Source organism: Brassica oleracea, chromosome C9 (assembly GCF_000695525.1).
Source record: "Brassica oleracea var. oleracea cultivar TO1000 chromosome C9, BOL, whole genome shotgun sequence".
NCBI lineage: Eukaryota > Viridiplantae > Streptophyta > Magnoliopsida > Brassicales > Brassicaceae > Brassica > Brassica oleracea.
In genome coordinates this window covers 17,626,111-17,645,971 of record NC_027756.1, presented here as the reverse complement: position 1 = coordinate 17,645,971, position 19,861 = coordinate 17,626,111, and the positions used below count along the sequence as shown (strand labels likewise).

At 32.3% G+C, this 19,861-nt stretch overlaps 1 protein-coding gene across 1 annotated transcript; it reads right to left on the bottom strand.

Annotated features, from left to right (window-relative positions):
- Positions 1-6,844: 6,844 nt before the first annotated feature.
- Positions 6,845-8,039, bottom strand: LOC106313340 (auxin-responsive protein IAA4). The gene is made up of 3 exons (XM_013751135.1): positions 7,756-8,039; positions 7,355-7,657; positions 6,845-7,265 (listed from the first exon to the last, which is right to left on the bottom strand). The coding sequence occupies exons 1-3, from the start codon at positions 7,950-7,952 to the stop codon at positions 7,190-7,192; spliced, it is 576 nt and encodes a 191-aa protein (XP_013606589.1). The 5' UTR covers positions 7,953-8,039; the 3' UTR covers positions 6,845-7,189.
- Between the last annotated feature and the right edge of the window lie 11,822 nt (positions 8,040-19,861).

Genomic DNA, 19,861 nt, shown 5'->3' with positions numbered 1-19,861 from the left:
TTAGATATATATTGGGCCGGAAGATATGCATCTTACGGACCAAGTCTGTGAAGTCCGTGAAACCCATGAAGACCTTCAAGACTAAAAGGAAATTGAAGAACAAGTTAATCTCAAGATATTCTTAGCATATTTACATTAAGTGTTTAGGAAAGTTATCACTATCTAATGTTAACATTATGTTAATGTTACCACTATATATATGCATATTGTATTCTCTTATCAGAAACAACACAATAATATATCTATTATATTATACTTTATAAGGTATCAGAGCAAAGCAGACGATTCTTTGAGATCGAAATTAAAACTTCCGCATTACAATTTTTTTCAAGCTTTTGATAATGCTTATCATAGGGTGTGTTGACGATGAAGGAGACGATGGTGCCGAAGACGATCCATATGATGATGACGTGAAGCAACCTACGCTTGAAGTAATGATTGACGTGATCTCTAACTAAATTTAGGGTTTGGCTTAATTAATGTTAGTGGGCCTTGTTTTGGGTACGTGCAATACGTGCTTTGATTTCTTCTTTTCCTTTTTAGTTTGGTTTTGGTGAGTGCTAGAATTACAGAGAGAGTTAACGGTGGTTAAGGGTTTATGGTTTACATGTGGGTTAATTTTGTCTGAGATTTATTCTATCGTTTAGAATATCTCAAAGTGTTGTTTTCCATAGTTTGGAATTTTTGTTTTTTTTGTTAGAGATTATTCTATAGTTTAGAATTTCTCAAGATGATTTGTGTTATATTCCATAGTTTGGGATATGTTGGTTATAGTTTAACCATTACGGAGAGTTTTAGTTATGCTCATGTTTTTAGGTCAATCTGTTTAGTCCACGTTAGAGACCGTCCGAGATAGGACGATTATTTTTGGAGCTGCAGTTGCGCCCACGGGATGTATTCCCATTGTCAAGACCAAAGAAGAGCTGAATTTTTCATCCCTCCTTGTCTAAAGTTGAAGTTTATTCTCGGAGGAACCTACTGATTTGTTTTCCTCGACATAGTGTCCACGACATACGTGATCTACTTTGATTACAGTTTTGTGTGCTGCATTCCACGTTTGTCGTGCGGGGGAATATTAGAGATATATTGGGCCGGAAGATATGTATCTTACGGACCAAGTCTGTGAAGTCCGTAAAACCCATGAAGACCCTCAAGACTAAAAGGAAAAACTTGAAGAACAAATTAATCTCAAAATATTCTTAGCATATTTACATTAAGTGTTTAGGAAAGTTAGCATTATTTAGTGTTAACATTATGTTAATATTACCACTATATATATATACATATTGTATTCTTTTATCAAAGGCAACACAATATATCTATTCTATTATATTTTACACTTCCCCATTCTCTGGGTGAGTCACGTCTGCGCCAAATATAATTGTCGGTATATCGCTTACCAGCGGAACCCTACCGCTTACGGCATCTGTTTTCCTTCCTCCCATCTGAACACAACATACGAAGATCATATCTGAGATTCATAATCGTAACATTTTCAATTCAGCTATTCACTCACCTTGACATTGATTTTAAGGGATACATTTGCCAGATACTGTTTACTAATCTTGAACACATATTTTGTGAGACAACACTGAGATATCTCAAACTAAGCTCAGTTTCGCAGATTCTCTTAAGATCTCCTGAGATTACAAAAGGCATTTCTTTTTTTTTTTTTCATTTTGTCAACATATTCAAAAAGACAAAGTGTTAAGTTTTTCCAACTTGCGTAAAACTTTTCTTCGCTTTTTTTTTCCGTTTGAGTTGACAATTACAGGCTTATATGCTATTTGAGAATGATGAGGAATACTTGTAATTTTTCAAGAAGCTTATGTATCTGCAATGCTTGTACCCTTCACAAGGATCCTTGGTAAGCTTTCTGCACAGAAGATGGAAACTATACTGTTTTGTATTTTCGCTCTTGAAAGGTTTTAGCTGGTGTTAGTTACCTTACAGGCTTACACGTAACTAACTCTACATTAACTTCTTGATTTCTCATTTAACTTAAAGGCCATGTTCGTTTGTACATCTGGATGCATGGTCCATCTGGGTGTCTTATTCAGATGTTCCATCTGGGTGTTGTTCGTTTCTTCATTTCGTTTATGCATCCGGATGAATCATCTGAATGCAACTATGTTCGTTTGCGTTTCATTTTTAACTTGCATCTGCATCTAGGTGGATTTGTTAATAAAATGACTAAAATATATATTTTTACGTTTCGGCGGAAAAATAGCATTTATACGGTATTGGCGAAAATATTTTTGCGGTTTTTGAGGAAAAATGTGTTTTTGACGAAAAAGTGCATTTTTGTGGTTTTGTGGAAAGTTACGTTTTTGCGGGTTTGGCGGAAAATACGTTATTGCGGTTTTGGCGGGAAAAGTGTGTTTTTGGGGTTTTGGAAGAAAATGTGTTTTTGACGAAAAAGTGTGTTTTGCGGGTTTGAAGGGAAAATGCGTTTTTGCGGGTTTGACGGGATGCATTTTTGCGGGTTTGACGGGAATATGTGTTATTGCGGGTTTGACAGAAAAATGATTTTTTGCGGTTTTGGCAGGGAAATGCGTTTTGCGGTTTTGGTGGGAAAATGAATTTTTGGCGGTTTTGGCGGGAAAATGTGTTTTTGCGGTTTTGGCGGGAAAATGCATTTTTTTGCAGTTTTGGCGGGAAAATGCGTTTTTGCGGTTTTGGCAGGAAAATGCGTTTTTGCGGTTTTGCGTTTTTGGCGGAAAAATGCGTTTTTACGATTTTGACGGGACAATGTATTTTTACCGTTTTGGCCGAAAATTGCGGTTTTACTGGTTTGGCCGGAAAGTGGTTTGGCCGGAAAGTGATTTTTATAAAAAAAATGCATTTTTATTTTTTTTTGCGGAAAAACGCATTTTTGCGGTTTTGGCGGAAAAAATTGTTTTTAAGTTTTGGCGGGAAAATGCATTTTTCGGTTCTGGCGGAAAAATGTATATGCAAAAAATAGAATTTTTGGTTTGAAAATAATATTTTTATTTTAAAAGGCTGTTTTTGTCATTTATCATTTTGGACTGAACTAGATGCATCTGCATCCAGATGCACCATCAAGACTCACCTTCATTTGGATGAAAATTTGAAATGAGTTTTTAAAAATTCAACTGGGTGATCCATCTGGAGGTAACATTATGATGTACAAAACAAACATATGCAAACATTGATTTGCATGTTCACCCAGATGGATCACCTGAGTGAGCAAACGAACAGCACCAAACTCAGCATTTCAGTAATCTTGTTCATTTTGCCTCTACAGATAAATCATTAGCACTAAAGGGCACATATTACCATTCGTACCACAAATATCTAGCTGGAGAACATTGCTAATACTTAAGCGGATTTTGTCCACTAAATGCCACAAAACCAGAACAAGAAGAAAGGAGTAATAACGATGACGTAAGTTCCTGGAACCGAGCCTGGGACTCACAGTAACAATTATCCTTAGTGACCGGTTTGATAAAGAGGTAAGTATTTAAATGTAAAAGATTGTTTCTTTCTTTCGATTAGATTCCTAACAAAAAAAGTCAGCTTTCTTCTGTTTGGGTTTTTGTAGGGGGTTATGTCCAGGACTAACTCATGCTCAGAAATACGGTTTACGTGTAGATGTTAAGAGCATCATTATCGGGCTTCTTAGCCCGATTCTTATAATTTATTTGGGCCAAATTTAAATCTAAAAATGAGTTAATTAGTGGAATCGATTTTTACGTAAGAAGTTTTTGGTGGTGGTGCTTGTGTCACGTGGCGAGTTGTGATAGGAGATACGAAGCGGTAGAGAGAAGAGGTCATTCGGTCTCGAACCATTCTCTGCGTCTCCCTCTTCTCTCTCTCTCTCTCTCTCTCTCCGTCGAAGGCGATTACACGAGGAGCGAAGCCGCGTCGCAAACCACACGGATTCACCATTCAATCCAAAGCTCTACCGCCGCATCGAATCTCCAGCAGGTTCGTGTTCCTTCTCTGGGTTTTTTTTTTTGATTATCGGTTTGTTTTGTGGATCTAATTTTTTTTTGGTTCGATTCCCTTTTGCATGCGTGGTATTTGATCTGGGTTTGCATCGTCTCACTATTCTCTCTCTCTCGCCGGTAGTTTGCTACTGTGGTAGTGCACCGCAGATGGCTACATCATACACAAGGCTTGATCCAGGGAGGAGATACTATACCTGCGAGCATGTGGATGATGGAGAATGCCATGTGCATAAGTGGTGGGACGTCGCAGTGATGGAGGAGATGAGGGCGAGGGATAAACACGTACTACAATTGGAGGAAAAGGTAGACTGTCTGAACCTTATGAGTGACTATGATTCAGATGAGAGGGTGCTTAGGCTAGAACAGTTAGTTTGTGACTTGGCTAAGAAGAAATCTAGTTTTATAAATGGCTTTGAGGTATTCATTGGAGTAATGGTCGTCGTTTTAGTTCTACTAGGGGTGGTGATCGCATTTAAGTGATTCTCGGTGCTTGGCGAAGAAGTAATCTAGTTGTTTGTGGTGTTATTGCTTTTGTTTGAATGATGTATGCAAAAATGACTTATGTAGTGTAATAACTTATGTATGGTAAATGGCTTTGACTTATGTTTCTTCTTATTTGTTGTAATAACTGGTGATGATCATATTTATAACTTGAAATGAATCTCAAAATGTACCATAGTGTCTAAACTTAATGTTTTTATAAACAAAACAAAATTCAAAAAACAAAACAAAATTCCAATGGGATCCGTGAAGCTTGAAAACAAGACACAAGATACACTTATCAATGCTCGTGAATAACATTCAGATGTGTAAGAGAACAAGACACACATCAATGCTCGTGAATAACATTCACAAGATACACTTATTTGATCCTATAAATATGATAGATCGTTGGAAATTTCAAGACATCCTTTCTCTTATCAAAATCTTCTCCTCTTTCATCAACATTTCATTTTAAACAAAAAATCTTATGGCATCTTCTTCTCATTATCACTACCACAATGATGATGATGATGATGAAGTTGATTCCTTAGTTGAAGATTTTGTTGGAAACTTTGATGCTATTCAAGAACCAAAAGAGCGGAAGCAACATATTTATATGGAGAGGTTCTGAGAAGACGGCCACCAGAAGCTCTGGAATGATTACTTTAGCGAGACTCCAACTTACAATCCCGAGTTATTCCACCGACGGTTCCGAATGAACAAATCTTTGTTCCTGCGTATTGTGCAACGTCTCGAAACCAACATACCGTATTTTCAACAAGGAACAGATTGTACCGGACGGTCTAGTCTAACACCCCTACAAAAATGTACCGCAGCAATACGACAGTTAGCATATGGCGGTGCAGCTGATTCACTTGATGAGTATGTCCGACTTGCTGAAACATACACTCAGTATAACGTGAGAGAATTTCAAGAAAGCGAGGAAGAGGATACATTCACCATCACTCCGAATTCAAATCTCGGCACTGCAATGGATCGTCGATCGAGCGTCCGTAACAGACAAGCTCATGAACAATTAAAATTCGATTTAATTGAAAATATTTGGGCTAAATTTCGACATCTTCCAAATAACCAATGATTTTAAAGTTTCTATGAAATGAATAAAATGTGTGATTTATAAATTTTTTTTTTTATGTATGGAATGTAATAAAATGTTTGTAATTTTAATTAAATGAATTTTTTTCTTCTTTTTAATGTATTGAATATAAATGGATATATAATTACTACTTATTAATAAAAAAAAAATATTTTATACCTAAGAACCTTCAAAAAGTTCCATTGATAATGTTGTATTTTAGTTAAGTATCTTAGAAAACTTCTTAGACTAAAAATACTAATTAAATATTCTAAGATGTTTGATAAGAGTTGGCATTGATAATGTTGCTCTAACCGAGCTAAACCGATAATAACGAGCCGCTCGGTTGTATTGGTCTGATGAAAGGATTTGCTTCTCAGTCTGAACCAATTATAAATATTTAGCAGCGACCAAACCGGTCAAGTTAACCTTGTTAGAGTCAGAAATCTATAATTAAAGATTATACTCTTCTGACCTTCCTCTCATATATTTAGATGTTCCGAAAATAAAGATTACGATTTTGCGTTATTAAGAAATATCAGATTACAATTTTGCTTTGGTTCTTGATGTTTCGTTAGTTCTTTTAAATGAAAATAATCATCTTGCATCAAAAAAAATATACTGCGGTATTAATTGCATTAAAAGCATGAAGCTTTGAATGTAAAACTATAAATTGTTAGAGCACCAAGGAAAGTCTCCTCAAGAACTCGAAATTCAAAGTACCTATACCATCTTTTGAAAAAAAAGCTCTGATTCCAAGTTTTGATAAATATTATTAGTTCCTTATTCATAAGTTTTAGATTATTTTAAGTGATAGTGGAGACAAAGGAGCACAGTTGAGTAGATTTACTTGTTGCAGGTGTGGGGGACCAAAGTATCAGTAGAAATCAAATTAAATACAAAAGATAATATAAACATTTACAAAGTCCCAAAAATTATTCTCACTGCTCGATTAAGATTTCTGATATTTGTTTAATCTCGTTCTGCCTCTCTCATTTGTGATTAAATATGTATAAATCAAGTTAAAAGGAAACTAGAATCCAAGGGCACTTGCTTACAAGCTGGCTATTTTTATATAATTTCTTCTATATATTAGCTCTGGTTTATAACTTCCTCTTTGTTTGATCAAAAAAAAAAAAAAAAAAAAAAAAAAAAAAAAAACTTCCTCTTTGTTGTGCTCATCTGCAAGTTAGGTTATAGCTTGATCCAATCAAAACCCATTAACAAGCTGTGGATTCTTCTGATTAGGGCGTAATCCTAATATAAAATATTGGTTTTATGATCAGTGACATTTACTATGTTTGATAATGCATTTTTTTTCAAAAAGTTATACACAAATCTAGCAAAAAGAAGAGAACCATAACACAAAAATGGTTTCTGTTACATAAAAAAAAGAAGCAAACATAATGTTCAGATTCAGAACTTTCAAATAGCACACAATTATGCTTAACACCGTTTAAGCCTCTCACTGGTACATTTGTTACCATCAGAATCAAGAACACCACAAGAAAGTGAATATTTTAACCGACAAGGTAAAGATTCACAGTTATGTTTATATGACATATCTTCCCCCGAAAACCCAAGCAAATTAGAGAAAACAGAAAAAAACTCTGTTTTCGAATCTTCTAGGGTTTTCTTAAACACCACAACCGAGACCTTTAGCTTCTGATCCTTTCATGATCCTTAGCCTCTTACAAGACGAAACAAACATCCTGTAACACAAACAAAAAACACCATTAATACATAAACACACAAAAAAAAAACAGAAAGAACAATCTAAATGAATAAAATGTTTACTTACTCCCAAGGAACATCTCCAACAAGCATCCAGTCACCATCTTTGTCTTCATAAGTAGGCACAAACTCTGAGTCTTTATATCCTTCTCTCTCACAATATTTTCCCACAGAGAATTTAAACATGTTTTCAAGCAATTTCATCAATTCTGGATATTGCTTATACACCGTTAGATCTATCTTCCTCAGATAGGGAGCACCATCCATACTTACTTTCACATACATTCCTTGACCTTCAGATTCATTCTTCTTCGTCTGAATATTGTTCTTCCTGTAAGATCTTACAGGTGGCCATCCAACAATCTGAGCCCTGAAATGCAACAGAAATTGTAATAGATTAGATCAGATCAGATCAGATCTACAATCAGCAATACACCTTTTTCAGACAAAGTTTTCTAGAACACTTACTTTGGAGGAGAGGCTGTTTCAGTTTTTCCGGTAGATTCAATATCTTTCTCAGTTTCAGGAAAGGCTCTTTTGTTGCTTTTACAGCAAGAAACCTTTTGTCTCTCCTCTTCACCTCCATCTTCTGTTCCTGGTAATCCTAGTCTCAGCTCTGTTGCCTTTAGGTTAACAAACTCATCACAAACACCAACGTTTTCCATGTCTTAACTGGATTGGTCTTGAAAGAAAGAAACTCTGTTCTTGTGTGGTGTATAGAGAGAGAAAGAGTTATTTTGTAATATAAAGCTTTGTGAAGAAAGAGTGTTTTATAGTACATGGCAAGTCTTTTTGTAAATTTAGAAAAATAAAGATTATTTTTCATATTTTTGAAAAAAAAATGAAGGAAAGAACTTAAGTTAAGGACAAAGGCAAAAGCTAAAGCTGTCGGGTAGCAAACAGTAGCATCAACTTTGATGCAAAGTGTGTCCCATCATTTTGGGGACATTCGTGGGACACTTTCATCTATAGCCCAAAAGACACTTTCTTTGATCTTAATGGACGGTCTAGATACATTACCTATTGCCTTGTTAACCCTAATTCGAGGAAGTGGGGTTAAAGTATGGTACACTCATGTGTAGAATACAAAAACCCTTTTCTTTGGTTGAGGGTTTTGGGTTTGTAGGGTAAGCACTAGATGTTGCCTGCCACATGCATATGTCACCTCTCTCTCTTAAAACCAAGAACTTACTCTTTCTTATATATGTGGTTCTTGATAAATCAAGATTAGATCATCCTAGTCAACCGAATTCAAACCCTAGCTGTCTTAAGTCAAACAAATTTGTAGCTTTTGTTGTTGTGTGTTCATTGACTTGCTTTTTTAACATTAAAGTAACTTTTGAGTTAAAATTCTGGTGATTGTTCCAGTGTCTATCTCTTGTTAAAGGAACAACACATAGGTACTTATTAAAGACTCTAATTTCTTTACAAGTCATTTAACCCCCTCCCAACTTCGCCTCTCTGTCTCTATGAAACTTATATGATCTTTCATATATATGAATCTTGAAACAAACTGACAAGAAATCTACTCAGAAGGTTTTGTCTTGTGACAGTTCATCATCTATGTGGCCTTATAGTTTTTGGGTTTTGATTCTCTCTGTTCTTTGTTCATGTTACAGCTGTACAGCAAGACAGTTGCTGTACTAGTTTTGGTTTAGTGGACCATACCAAACCAATGTAATTTTGGCAGGACCTGATCAGGACATTTTTGCATGTGCAAATGGTGCACTCAAAAGTTATCTACCTCTAAATAGTTGGAGACCGCGTTGAATATGATTTATGAGTTACGATATTTTGGAGATTTTCGGTATATATCAGAAGTTATTTCAGAAAGGGGAAATTTCAACGTAGTGTACACGCTAAACAACAAAACTTTGGGTTTGGTGTGAAATTTGTGAATCCGTGGGTTTCTTGTGTGGTGTTTAAGCTTTTAAGTTTATCATCACTACCTAGAAATTAAATACCGAAAATGAGATATATCTANATTTCGTGGTCACAATTGCGAACACAATGTATATGGAATCTAAATAATTTTTTCAAAGGTTAGCCTATCAATCTATGATTAATGTTTGGTTGATCCACCGTTCGATTTAATTAGTGATACAAAACATATAGACATGATCATCCGTTTATCTCATCATTATATGTTAGGTAGGGTAGGCAGTACGAAAGTTCCATAATGAAACTAATTATATTCGAACTCCATCACATGTACAATGCTCAAATGCTGTAACCGAACCCAACACTGCAACCAATTTCCAATATATATATGTGTATCTTTTTGTGAATGAACCTATAATTTATTTTAAATTTCTCAAGAATGATTTGTGCTTTGCCGGAGTGGATATGTTATAAATCTTATCTGGTCGACAAATAAGTAACAAAATGATTTTTATGAAACATTAAATTAATTAATCAGATAAAAAGATATGGTTATTTAGCCCCTGTTTTTATGTCAGCGGCTAGCGACCAACTGTATAGCTGTGTTTTGTCCATGCGTGTGAAGAGTGACACCAACCGCGGTAGTTTTGCCGATGAAAAGTAATCGCAGCGATCATCCTAACTCGCTACTTTTTATAGCGACCGAACAACACCGGCAAACTTTACGAAAGTAATCGCAGCGACTCCTAATTTATTTTCCACCATATTTCTGTCTGTCTTGATAGTTGGTTTACGAAGGGTTATTGGTCGGTGAATTTTCGTGAAGTTTGAAAATTTTAAGAATTTTTATTGGTTCTTGGATTTCATAAATCTTAGTAGAATTCATTGTTATTGGTTTAAGAATTTTCAAAATCCATTCAAATATCTTGTTATTCAAAATGTTTAGTTATTATTGATTTTCTAATTTTAACTAAATTTAGTGTTATTTGGAGATAAATTTTATTTATTTTTACTCATAAGACTCAACTTTCAAAATATTATATGTATCCATGTGATTTTCAAAATCTTTGTGATGAAAAACTAGAAAACAAAATAATTATTCTTATTAAATATCTATTGCACCTTAAATCTAAATTATATGTTCAAAACTATAATTCATTATATTTATATATTTTACATTTTTGAATATATAATTATTTTTTAAAAAATTATATTTTAAATATAAATATTAATAATTACATTTACAAATCTTAATAATTTTAAAATATTTTTAAATAGTTTCAAAAAAAAAAAATCGAATTTCAAAAAGAAAATTTGGAAAAAATATTTTTTTTTTGAAATAGGAAAATTATAAAAATTATAAAAATGTTCGAATTTGAAAACATATAATTCGAAATTATATAAAACAACTTTTTATATTTTATTTCTTATACATCTATACAGAAAGGGGTAAAATAGTCTTTTACCTTTTAAATGAAATTTTTTTTGGTCATTTTCTTTTTTAAATGTTCTTTTTGTGACAAAATCTTTTAAAATGGCTATTTAAGAAAATTGTTCAATTTTGTATGTATCAATATTATTTTCTTTTTAATTTGAAAACAAAAAATAAATAATCATGCTATATGATTTAGAAAATAAATAGATTCTATATTTATTTTACAAAAAAAAAGATAGAAAAGAGGTAATAGAAATTCATGAAAATCTATATCAATCTAAGAAAATTATGATCAAATTTCATAAGTCAATGTATATAAATTTTCGCAATCCACATAACTTTTTAAAATCTATCAACTTTCAAAATTCACAAACTCTACACAAATCCAGTTCCCAATAACCCCCCCTTATTGTCGCTGGAAGTGATCGCTGTAACAGAGTACCAAATAGGGCCTAACTAATTGGTGTATAGAGTATACAATAAAAATCCAAAGCTTGAGCAAAATAATTGTATACTAGATTTTGATCCGCGTTTAAAAGCGCGGGATATTTTTACTATGAAAAATTTCATCAATTTTCAAATGTTTTGTTAATTTGTAATTTTTTTGTCTATTTAAAATATTTCATTTAAATTATCGATTTTAAATCTGAACCAGACAACCGGTCTAACGGGTATATAACTCGGTTTGGATTTTAAGAAATATCCATTATTTAAAAATCCGATAAAACCCACAAAAAATCGTTAAATTCTTAGGTTAGCCGGTTGAACCAATGAGTAACCGATATGAACCCAATATTGTAATAATATGTTCATATGGATATAATTAAACAAAAATCAAAATAGAATAACCGGTTATGTTTATTTTAAAAAGATTTAAAATTGAAAGGAGGTATAATTAATCTTTTTAATTTGTCTCACATTGATTATTGCTTATTTTAATATGTTATAATAAAAATGATCAACTATTTTTGTTCAATTTATTTTGTATGTCTCATAGAATAACCTACAAAACTTTTAACCTTTAAAAACATCAAGCATAATTTGTAATAATATAATCACATATTATAAATATTAGTTAGCTTTTAGTATTTTACTTTTCGTTAAATATTTTTGTATCCGAATAAAATTATATTGATTTTATTTTTATTTTTTTAAGTAAAGACTAGGTGGACCGCCCGCACGCATGTGCGGGCATTAACATTAATATTAAATTAATAATTACATATTTACACCTATATAATACTTATGTTACATGTATGTGGTTAATATGAAAGATTCGATGTTACATATTGATATTTATCCTATGTTCATATGAACAAAGAATACATTAGAACGTTTAGATTAAAAATTTCAGTGTTTCGTATAAACAATATGAGTTATGGAAAATACAAAGTACCTTAAGTCCATAAAGTAGAGAAACCAAACCTTAAGACCAAGACTTCGAGTTCTGTCTAGATTAAGGTGAAACCCACACATCATATAAGATCACATTTCCCATGTCTTGAGCGCCAGATCATCATGAAGAGTGCACTCGATTTTCTTAGCACCAACATCTTTCCAGTCTATTGAAATTCCACCTGTTGATTAAACTACAAAAGAGTCAATCAAAATGCCAAAAACATTGTAATCTCCATGAGAGAAGAAAGACTAAATAGGAATATAGATAGATAGATACTCACAAATGATTTGCTCTAGCACTCCTCATATCCTCATCAGAATTCAAATATATCTCACGGAAGAACTTGTTCAAAGCAGCGTCTCCTTCATGCTTATCATCCTTCTATTCTTCTTCACTTTATCTTCAAGCTTGTCATAGTCCTTTACTTTCTTGGAAGAACGATAAGCCGGTCTCATTGAAACCTATGCACAATTACACAAACAAATAATAAATTTTAAAATTTCAAGAGTCTGTGATTCAAACTTATCATCAGGTGAAACTAAATAAAAGAAAAAAGAAAGTATAAAACATGTTTAAGAAATTCGGGTTTGGCAAGACTGCTGGTTGTTTGCCATGTTCAAGAGAGGCCCATGTGATTATCTCTGCTCTTAAAAGACTTTTCTTAATTTTGGTCGATATTACTTCATATCTGCACTTCACTACTGCTATCTGAATACACACCGCAAGAAAAAAAGGTCAATACAATGTGTACAACTCAGAAGATGGCATTGTTTGAGTTTAAAAGAACTTCTTGGTACTATCTAATAAAAAAATTATTTATATCTGATAAAGCGTATCCTTTAGATACATAACTCTTTGAACTGCTTATAGGTTAAGCATGATTATTCTGTTAGTTCAAAAAGTTAGAGTTCAAAAGGTTTAAAAGGAGTGGTTGGTACTATCTAATAAAATGTATCCTTTAGATGTCAATTATCCAATTACATCTATAAACCAATTACCTTTCCCAACAATCTCAGTTTGAGATGATACGCTTTCTCTCTTGGAACATCAGTCACAATACTCAGATGCAGAATCACTAACATAATTGACACAATTTACCTATAAGTGTTTATCATGGAGGTGTGTTCTGAGAATGCGTTATGCTTCAAACGATCACATTTAACACTAATCTTAAAACATCAGGAAAATATAATTGAGAAAAAACAAATACTTCACGCATAAATCACATAAAAAAATCAGCCATGAAATATAAAAGAGAGATTTGAATTACCTGAGATTTATTATCATTGGTTTCATTGTAACATCATAGATGATTTACGGTTTCCTTCTCTATGGCTTGAGTCAGAAAAGAGGTAATTCTAATAAAAATATTTAAAGATGTAAACAATCCCCAAAAGATAACAAATTATATAATTGATAGGACAACGTCAATGAGTTTCAAAACTGAGATTACCTTTGGCTCTCGTAGAATTTAAATTAGAACGATCAAAAACATATGAAAACTTAAAAGATACATGCGTGAAACTAATGGGGGTGGCATGATATTTATATAGCAAATTAGTTTAAGTTTCTAAATGACCTAGTTTTCAAGAGACGCTATGAGATAGAATATCCTCTAATAAAATTTAAATTCAGCTATGACATATAATATCTTCTAATAAATTTTTAAAGATATTCTGGTTATAATATATACATAATTTTGGTAACTCAAATCTTCATATATATATATTTAAATATTAAATGCATGATATTAGGAAAGAAGATATTTCCTTAGTTGATTGCAACTAATTTTTGATAAAACAAATCCCACTATAAGGATTTAAATAATAGATAATAAGGAAAGAATAAGGAATTTTAACGTTAAAACCCCTCAAGTAATTTTGCTTTGTTTAATTTTCCCAAACTAAGTATTTAACGAAAAACTCCCTAAACTAACTTTATTTAATGAATTAAACTCTAACAGGTCATAATTACCATTATTACCAGTAAATCTTTAGTTTATGGTTTTCTACACTAAGTAAACATAGTTGAGGAATTTACCATTAAAAATGAAAAAAAAATGAAAAATATTGTAATAAGAGGATAAATTTTCAAAATACATTTTATAAATTAATGTATAAGCTTCTATAAATGACTTAGAACCTCTTATAATAATTTAAAACATCTGATAAGCCAATATAAATAATTTTATAAATGTATTTATAATTTTATAAATGATTAATAAAGCATGCATTGAATTATTAGACATTAATAGTTATTATGATACTTTATATTCAAATATAATTCTTTCTATACGAATATAAAATCATTATATCAATTCAAATAAACATTTTTGTTTATTATTTTATGTAATTTATAAATATATAAAAAAATTGATCGCATTATTACTCTTTCATAGTTTCAACAATTAGTTACCATAAATAATTATTTCTAATATTATGTAGATTATTTGGAAAGTGGTAATTTAACTATCCTTTCCTTTTAGATATAATTATAATAAATAAATTTAAAAATTATCGGTCAATCAAATTATAACAATTTGAAGAGTTAATTTATGATCAACACGTAATAAAAAAATCACTTATGTAACTTCTCAATCAATATATAGTAGGATTTATATTTTTATAAATAATTTATAACATTATATAAATAATTTTAAAATTCTGATAAATTTATTCTGTATACAGCGATAAATAGTTTAAAAATCATATTAATAAACATGTTTGGATTTTGTAATATTTAAAATAGTTATTATATAATTATATTCGAATACAATTCATCAAGTTGAGTATAAAACTATTGTAATTATCTTATACAAAAATTCGTTCATTATATTTTATAGTGTATAAATATTAAAAATAATAAATAAAACATTATTAATCTTTCTATAATTTCGAGAATTAGTTGCCTTAAATTGTTATTTGTAATATTCTTTTTAGACTTACCTTAAATTTTTAGATCTAATTTAAATAAATAAAAATTAAAAATAATCGACCAATCAAATTATAACATTTTTTTTTGAAACTTCACCTATGAGCGACACGTCACCAGACCTCACTAAAGTGACTTCTCTTTTAATATATAGGGGGATAAGCATTATTTGATAAAAATCGCAGCATATATTTTTATAATTTTATACTTGCCATAATAATATTAACTTTAATAGTTTTAGTAATCTTACATATAATTCGAATAGATTTCATTGTCAAGATATACTCCATAATTAAAAATCACGTTTTGTCATGTAGGTTAGATGAATTTATTGTGCTTTCAGAAAATTTCTAAAATTAGAGTAAATAATAATAATAATAATAATAATAATAATAATAATAAACTTAAATATATGAATGGTATGACGTTGTAAATAATTCAAAAATCAGATAGGATTCTGCTTTAATAGTATAGATTAGTAAAAATATCATTTTCACATTAAATATAATATTATTTAATAAAAATATAGTATAAAATATGTAGCCAATGATTAAAGAATTCCGAATAATTTTTTTAAACATGAAGACTAAGTAAGAAGCACAAACTTATAAGTTAAAATTCAAGTACTTCTAGAAATATGAGATCAACATCATCCACTGGAACTAAAACACGATAGGCACCCTGGGTTGGATGAAAGAATCTTATCCATCTTCCTCCTCATTTTATCCTCATTTAGTCCTTCTCCACGGACGATAAGTATGCAATTTTCTAATGATACATCCCTAACTCCTAAAAAGGAGAAATTCGTTAGTATATATTTGTTTGGCTCAAACATACTACTAAATTGTGTTAGTGTACCTTTACACTTATAGATATAAGCAAAGGCTTTCTTCTTGGCTTCTCCACCAGTAACTCCATATTGGAATCTCAAGTCTTCCTGCAAATAACGAAATTATATTAAAGTTTAGAAGAATTATATATAGAATCAATACATGTTTATGAAGGTGTACAACTTTTTCTTTTGTCAAAGGAATGTGTAAAACTAAATGCATATGCTTTTTACACGTGCTTCCTCACAAATTAACTAACCATTTTTGAAAGCTTTAAGAGTTGGGAATCTGAATAGAGGTGATCAAGTCTAAGATATGAGAGTATATTTGTCTGTTTAATGAAGAGACTATATGCTATTTATATGGATAGGAGTTAATTGTTACCCAAAAATAATATTAATCAAAAAAGAAAATTTACTTGCTTATCCCACCATGAATCAGAAATAGTCCATAAATATTATGAGAAATATTCCATATTATTTAAATGGAATCTGTATATTTATACCAAATAATATAGGAAATATTCTATAATTATTTAGATACAACTTTAAGTTTTATTTTCTTTTTTTGAGCAAATAAGTTTTATTTTCTTTTCATAAAGTTTTAAAGTAAACTCAAATACCCATTGTTTATTTCAGTTCATACTGTTCATAATTTTAATCAACTCCTTGGATTAATAAAAATATTTATTTAACTCTGATTTAGTTTTTACTCAATTCCTTAAACTTAAAACAAATTATCTCATAAAGAAAAATGTTATTGTAATTTAGTAGTCGTCTTATAACATCTGTTTATATATCATTATTAAGCTAAAAATTTTTGATATCAAATGCTTAATATATTTGAAATTACAAAATAAAACTTACATCTTGTTCACAAATGATTTATTATCTTAATTTTTAATAACTAAATAATAAATTTGTGAATAGCGCCGATGATCTTTAACACAAAAAAAAAATAGCGCCGATGATAATCTACTTCTTTTTAAATGGAAACACGATACTTTTAAGTTTTATCATTTCGTCATATGAAAAGTTCCACGTAGCGAACTTATTCTATAACCTAGGTTTTCCTTAGTGCAAATGCTAGCAGATGAGTTCATTACTTCATTACACACATATACTATCATTTATATATTACCAGAGTTTAGGTAACCGAACTATGTGTTTTCATCATAAATAAACATTTTAACAATACGTAATACAAAATAGTATATTACTAATATCATACTAGGTGTTTGGCCATAAATGTGGGCATAATGATTTTACAGATTTTTTATTATTACATTCCTTATAAATTTTTAAAACTGGCATAAAAATTATACAGTATGTCACTACAAGAAAACATCGGTATTCTGACGGACATTCCGACGGAAAATGAAATCCTCGGAATTTTCCGAGGAATTTCCGACGAAAAAAGTCCTCGGAATATTCCGAGGAAATTCATTTCCTCGGAATTCCGTCGGTATATTCCGAGGAAATTCATTTCCTCGGAATTCCGTCGGTATATTCCGAGGAAATTCATTTCCTCGGAATTCCGTCGGTATATTCCGAGGAAATTCATTTCCTCGGAATTCCGTCGGTATATTCCGAGGAAATTCATTTCCTCGGAATTCCGTCGGTATATTCCGAGGAAATTCATTTCCTCGGAATTCCGTCGGTATATTCCGAGGAAATTCATTTCCTCGGAATTCCGTCGGTATATTCCGAGGAAATTCATTTCCTCGGAATTCCGTCGGTATATTCCGAGGAAATTCATTTCCTCGGAATTCCGTCGGTATATTCCGAGGAAATTCATTTCCTCGGAATTCCGTCGGTATATTCCGAGGAAATTCATTTCCTCGGAATTCCGTCGGTATATTCCGAGGAAATTCATTTCCTCGGAATTCCGTCGGTATATTCCGAGGAAATTCATTTCCTCGGAATTCCGTCGGTATATTCCGAGGAAATTCATTTCCTCGGAATTCCGTCGGTATATTCCGAGGAAATTCATTTCCTCGGAATTCCGTCGGTATATTCCGAGGAAATTCATTTCCTCGGAATTCCGTCGGTATATTCCGAGGAAATTCATTTCCTCGGAATTCCGTCGGTATATTCCGAGGAAATTCATTTCCTCGGAATTCCGTCGGTATATTCCGAGGAAATTCATTTCCTCGGAATTCCGTCGGTATATTCCGAGGAAATTCATTTCCTCGGAATTCCGTCGGTATATTCCGAGGAAATTCATTTCCTCGGAATTCCGTCGGTATATTCCGAGGAAATTCATTTCCTCGGAATTCCGTCGGTATATTCCGAGGAAATTCATTTCCTCGGAATTCCGTCGGTATATTCCGAGGAAATTCATTTCCTCGGAATTCCGTCGGTATATTCCGAGGAAATTCATTTCCTCGGAATTCCGTCGGTATATTCCGAGGAAATTCATTTCCTCGGAATTCCGTCGGTATATTCCGAGGAAATTCATTTCCTCGGAATTCCGTCGGTATATTCCGAGGAAATTCATTTCCTCGGAATTCCGTCGGTATATTCCGAGGAAATTCATTTCCTCGGAATTCCGTCGGTATATTCCGAGGAAATTCATTTCCTCGGAATTCCGTCGGTATATTCCGAGGAAATTCATTTCCTCGGAATTCCGTCGGTATATTCCGAGGAAATTCATTTCCTCGGAATTCCGTCGGTATATTCCGAGGAAATTCATTTCCTCGGAATTCCGTCGGTATATTCCGAGGAAATTCATTTCCTCGGAATTCCGTCGGTATATTCCGAGGAAATTCATTTCCTCGGAATTCCGTCGGTATATTCCGAGGAAATTCATTTCCTCGGAATTCCGTCGGTATATTCCGAGGAAATTCATTTCCTCGGAATTCCGTCGGTATATTCCGAGGAAATTCATTTCCTCGGAATTCCGTCGGTATATTCCGAGGAAATTCATTTCCTCGGAATTCCGTCGGTATATTCCGAGGAAATTCATTTCCTCGGAATTCCGTCGGAAATTTCCGAGGGCTTTCCGAGGAAAGATGAATTTCCGAGGAGATATTTCCGAGGACTTTTTTCGTCGGTATGTCGTCGGAATAGCGTTATTCCGACGACATACCGACGATTTTTTCCCTCAGTATGCCGCTGTTTTCTTGTAGTGTGTTCTTATTCCTACTTTTCATTTTCTCTAACTTTTTTTTATTGTCTTATATTCATTTTTTTTAAACACCAGTTGAGTCTACAATACTATAATAATGTAATCACATATCAACATATCATATAATAAAATAAAATAAAAGGTAAATCTTTGTTTGTTTTTAATCGTCTTTACCTCTTTAAACCAACATGTATGAATTAGAAAAATAATTTTGAAAACACAAAACTAAAATAACAGAAGCAGTTGCTGCCTTCTCGGATCGTCAGTTCCAGAAATTTCTTGGGCTTGTTGCAGTAAAGCCATTGATATTTGATAGGCCATAAATTTTATCCACTTTAAGTCATGGTTTATAAGTGTTTTAATATATATTTACTACGATATAAAGTCTATTTAGAATATTTACAGGTTCAGAAACGATTTGGAGGAAATAGGTGATTTTCGAATCTTTTGGAGCTTTTTGATGCGCAAAACTGCACATACACGTCAGATGTTTAGCTATGGGTGGAGACTTTTACATCGTTAGATTGAGCCCATATTTTCACACAAGATATAGCTTTGAGTTAGCTTTCCAATGCCACCGGTTTGAGGTCAATCAGCATCCTGTAGCAGAAGTTGTGCATGTTTTACTCAAGAGTGGTCAGTCTACCTCACAAGAGGAAGCTGTCGAGTAGATGAAGGACTGTCGATCGACGGTGCACCCTTGGTGTCGATCGACGGTGATGCCAGAATATGGTCCGAGCATATTTTATGACCGACTGAAGCCCAGAAGCAACCACAAATTACCAGAATACCCTTGGACGACCTAAAACCCTATTTATGTGTTTTCTAACCCATTGTTGACGGCTACGCTTTCTTTAATTCATAGTTCTACGTTAGGAGAGAAAGGAAGAACTCCTTCAGAGTCCTCCTGGAACTCCTTTGGTTTTTATATTTTATTCTATTGCAATTTCATCTATTCATCTATGATTT

Bases quoted from the DNA above. Each gene is read 5' to 3' on its own strand.
- LOC106313340 (XM_013751135.1), bottom strand. From the start codon at position 7,952: ATGGAAAACGTTGGTGTTTGTGATGAGTTTGTTAACCTAAAGGCAACA. The intron at 7,658-7,755 runs GTAAGTGTTCTA...GTTGCATTTCAG, and splicing joins GAAACAGCCTCTCCTCCAAA to GGCTCAGATTGTTGGATGGC. The intron at 7,266-7,354 runs GTAAGTAAACAT...TTTGTGTTACAG, and splicing joins GTTGGAGATGTTCCTTGGGA to GATGTTTGTTTCGTCTTGTA.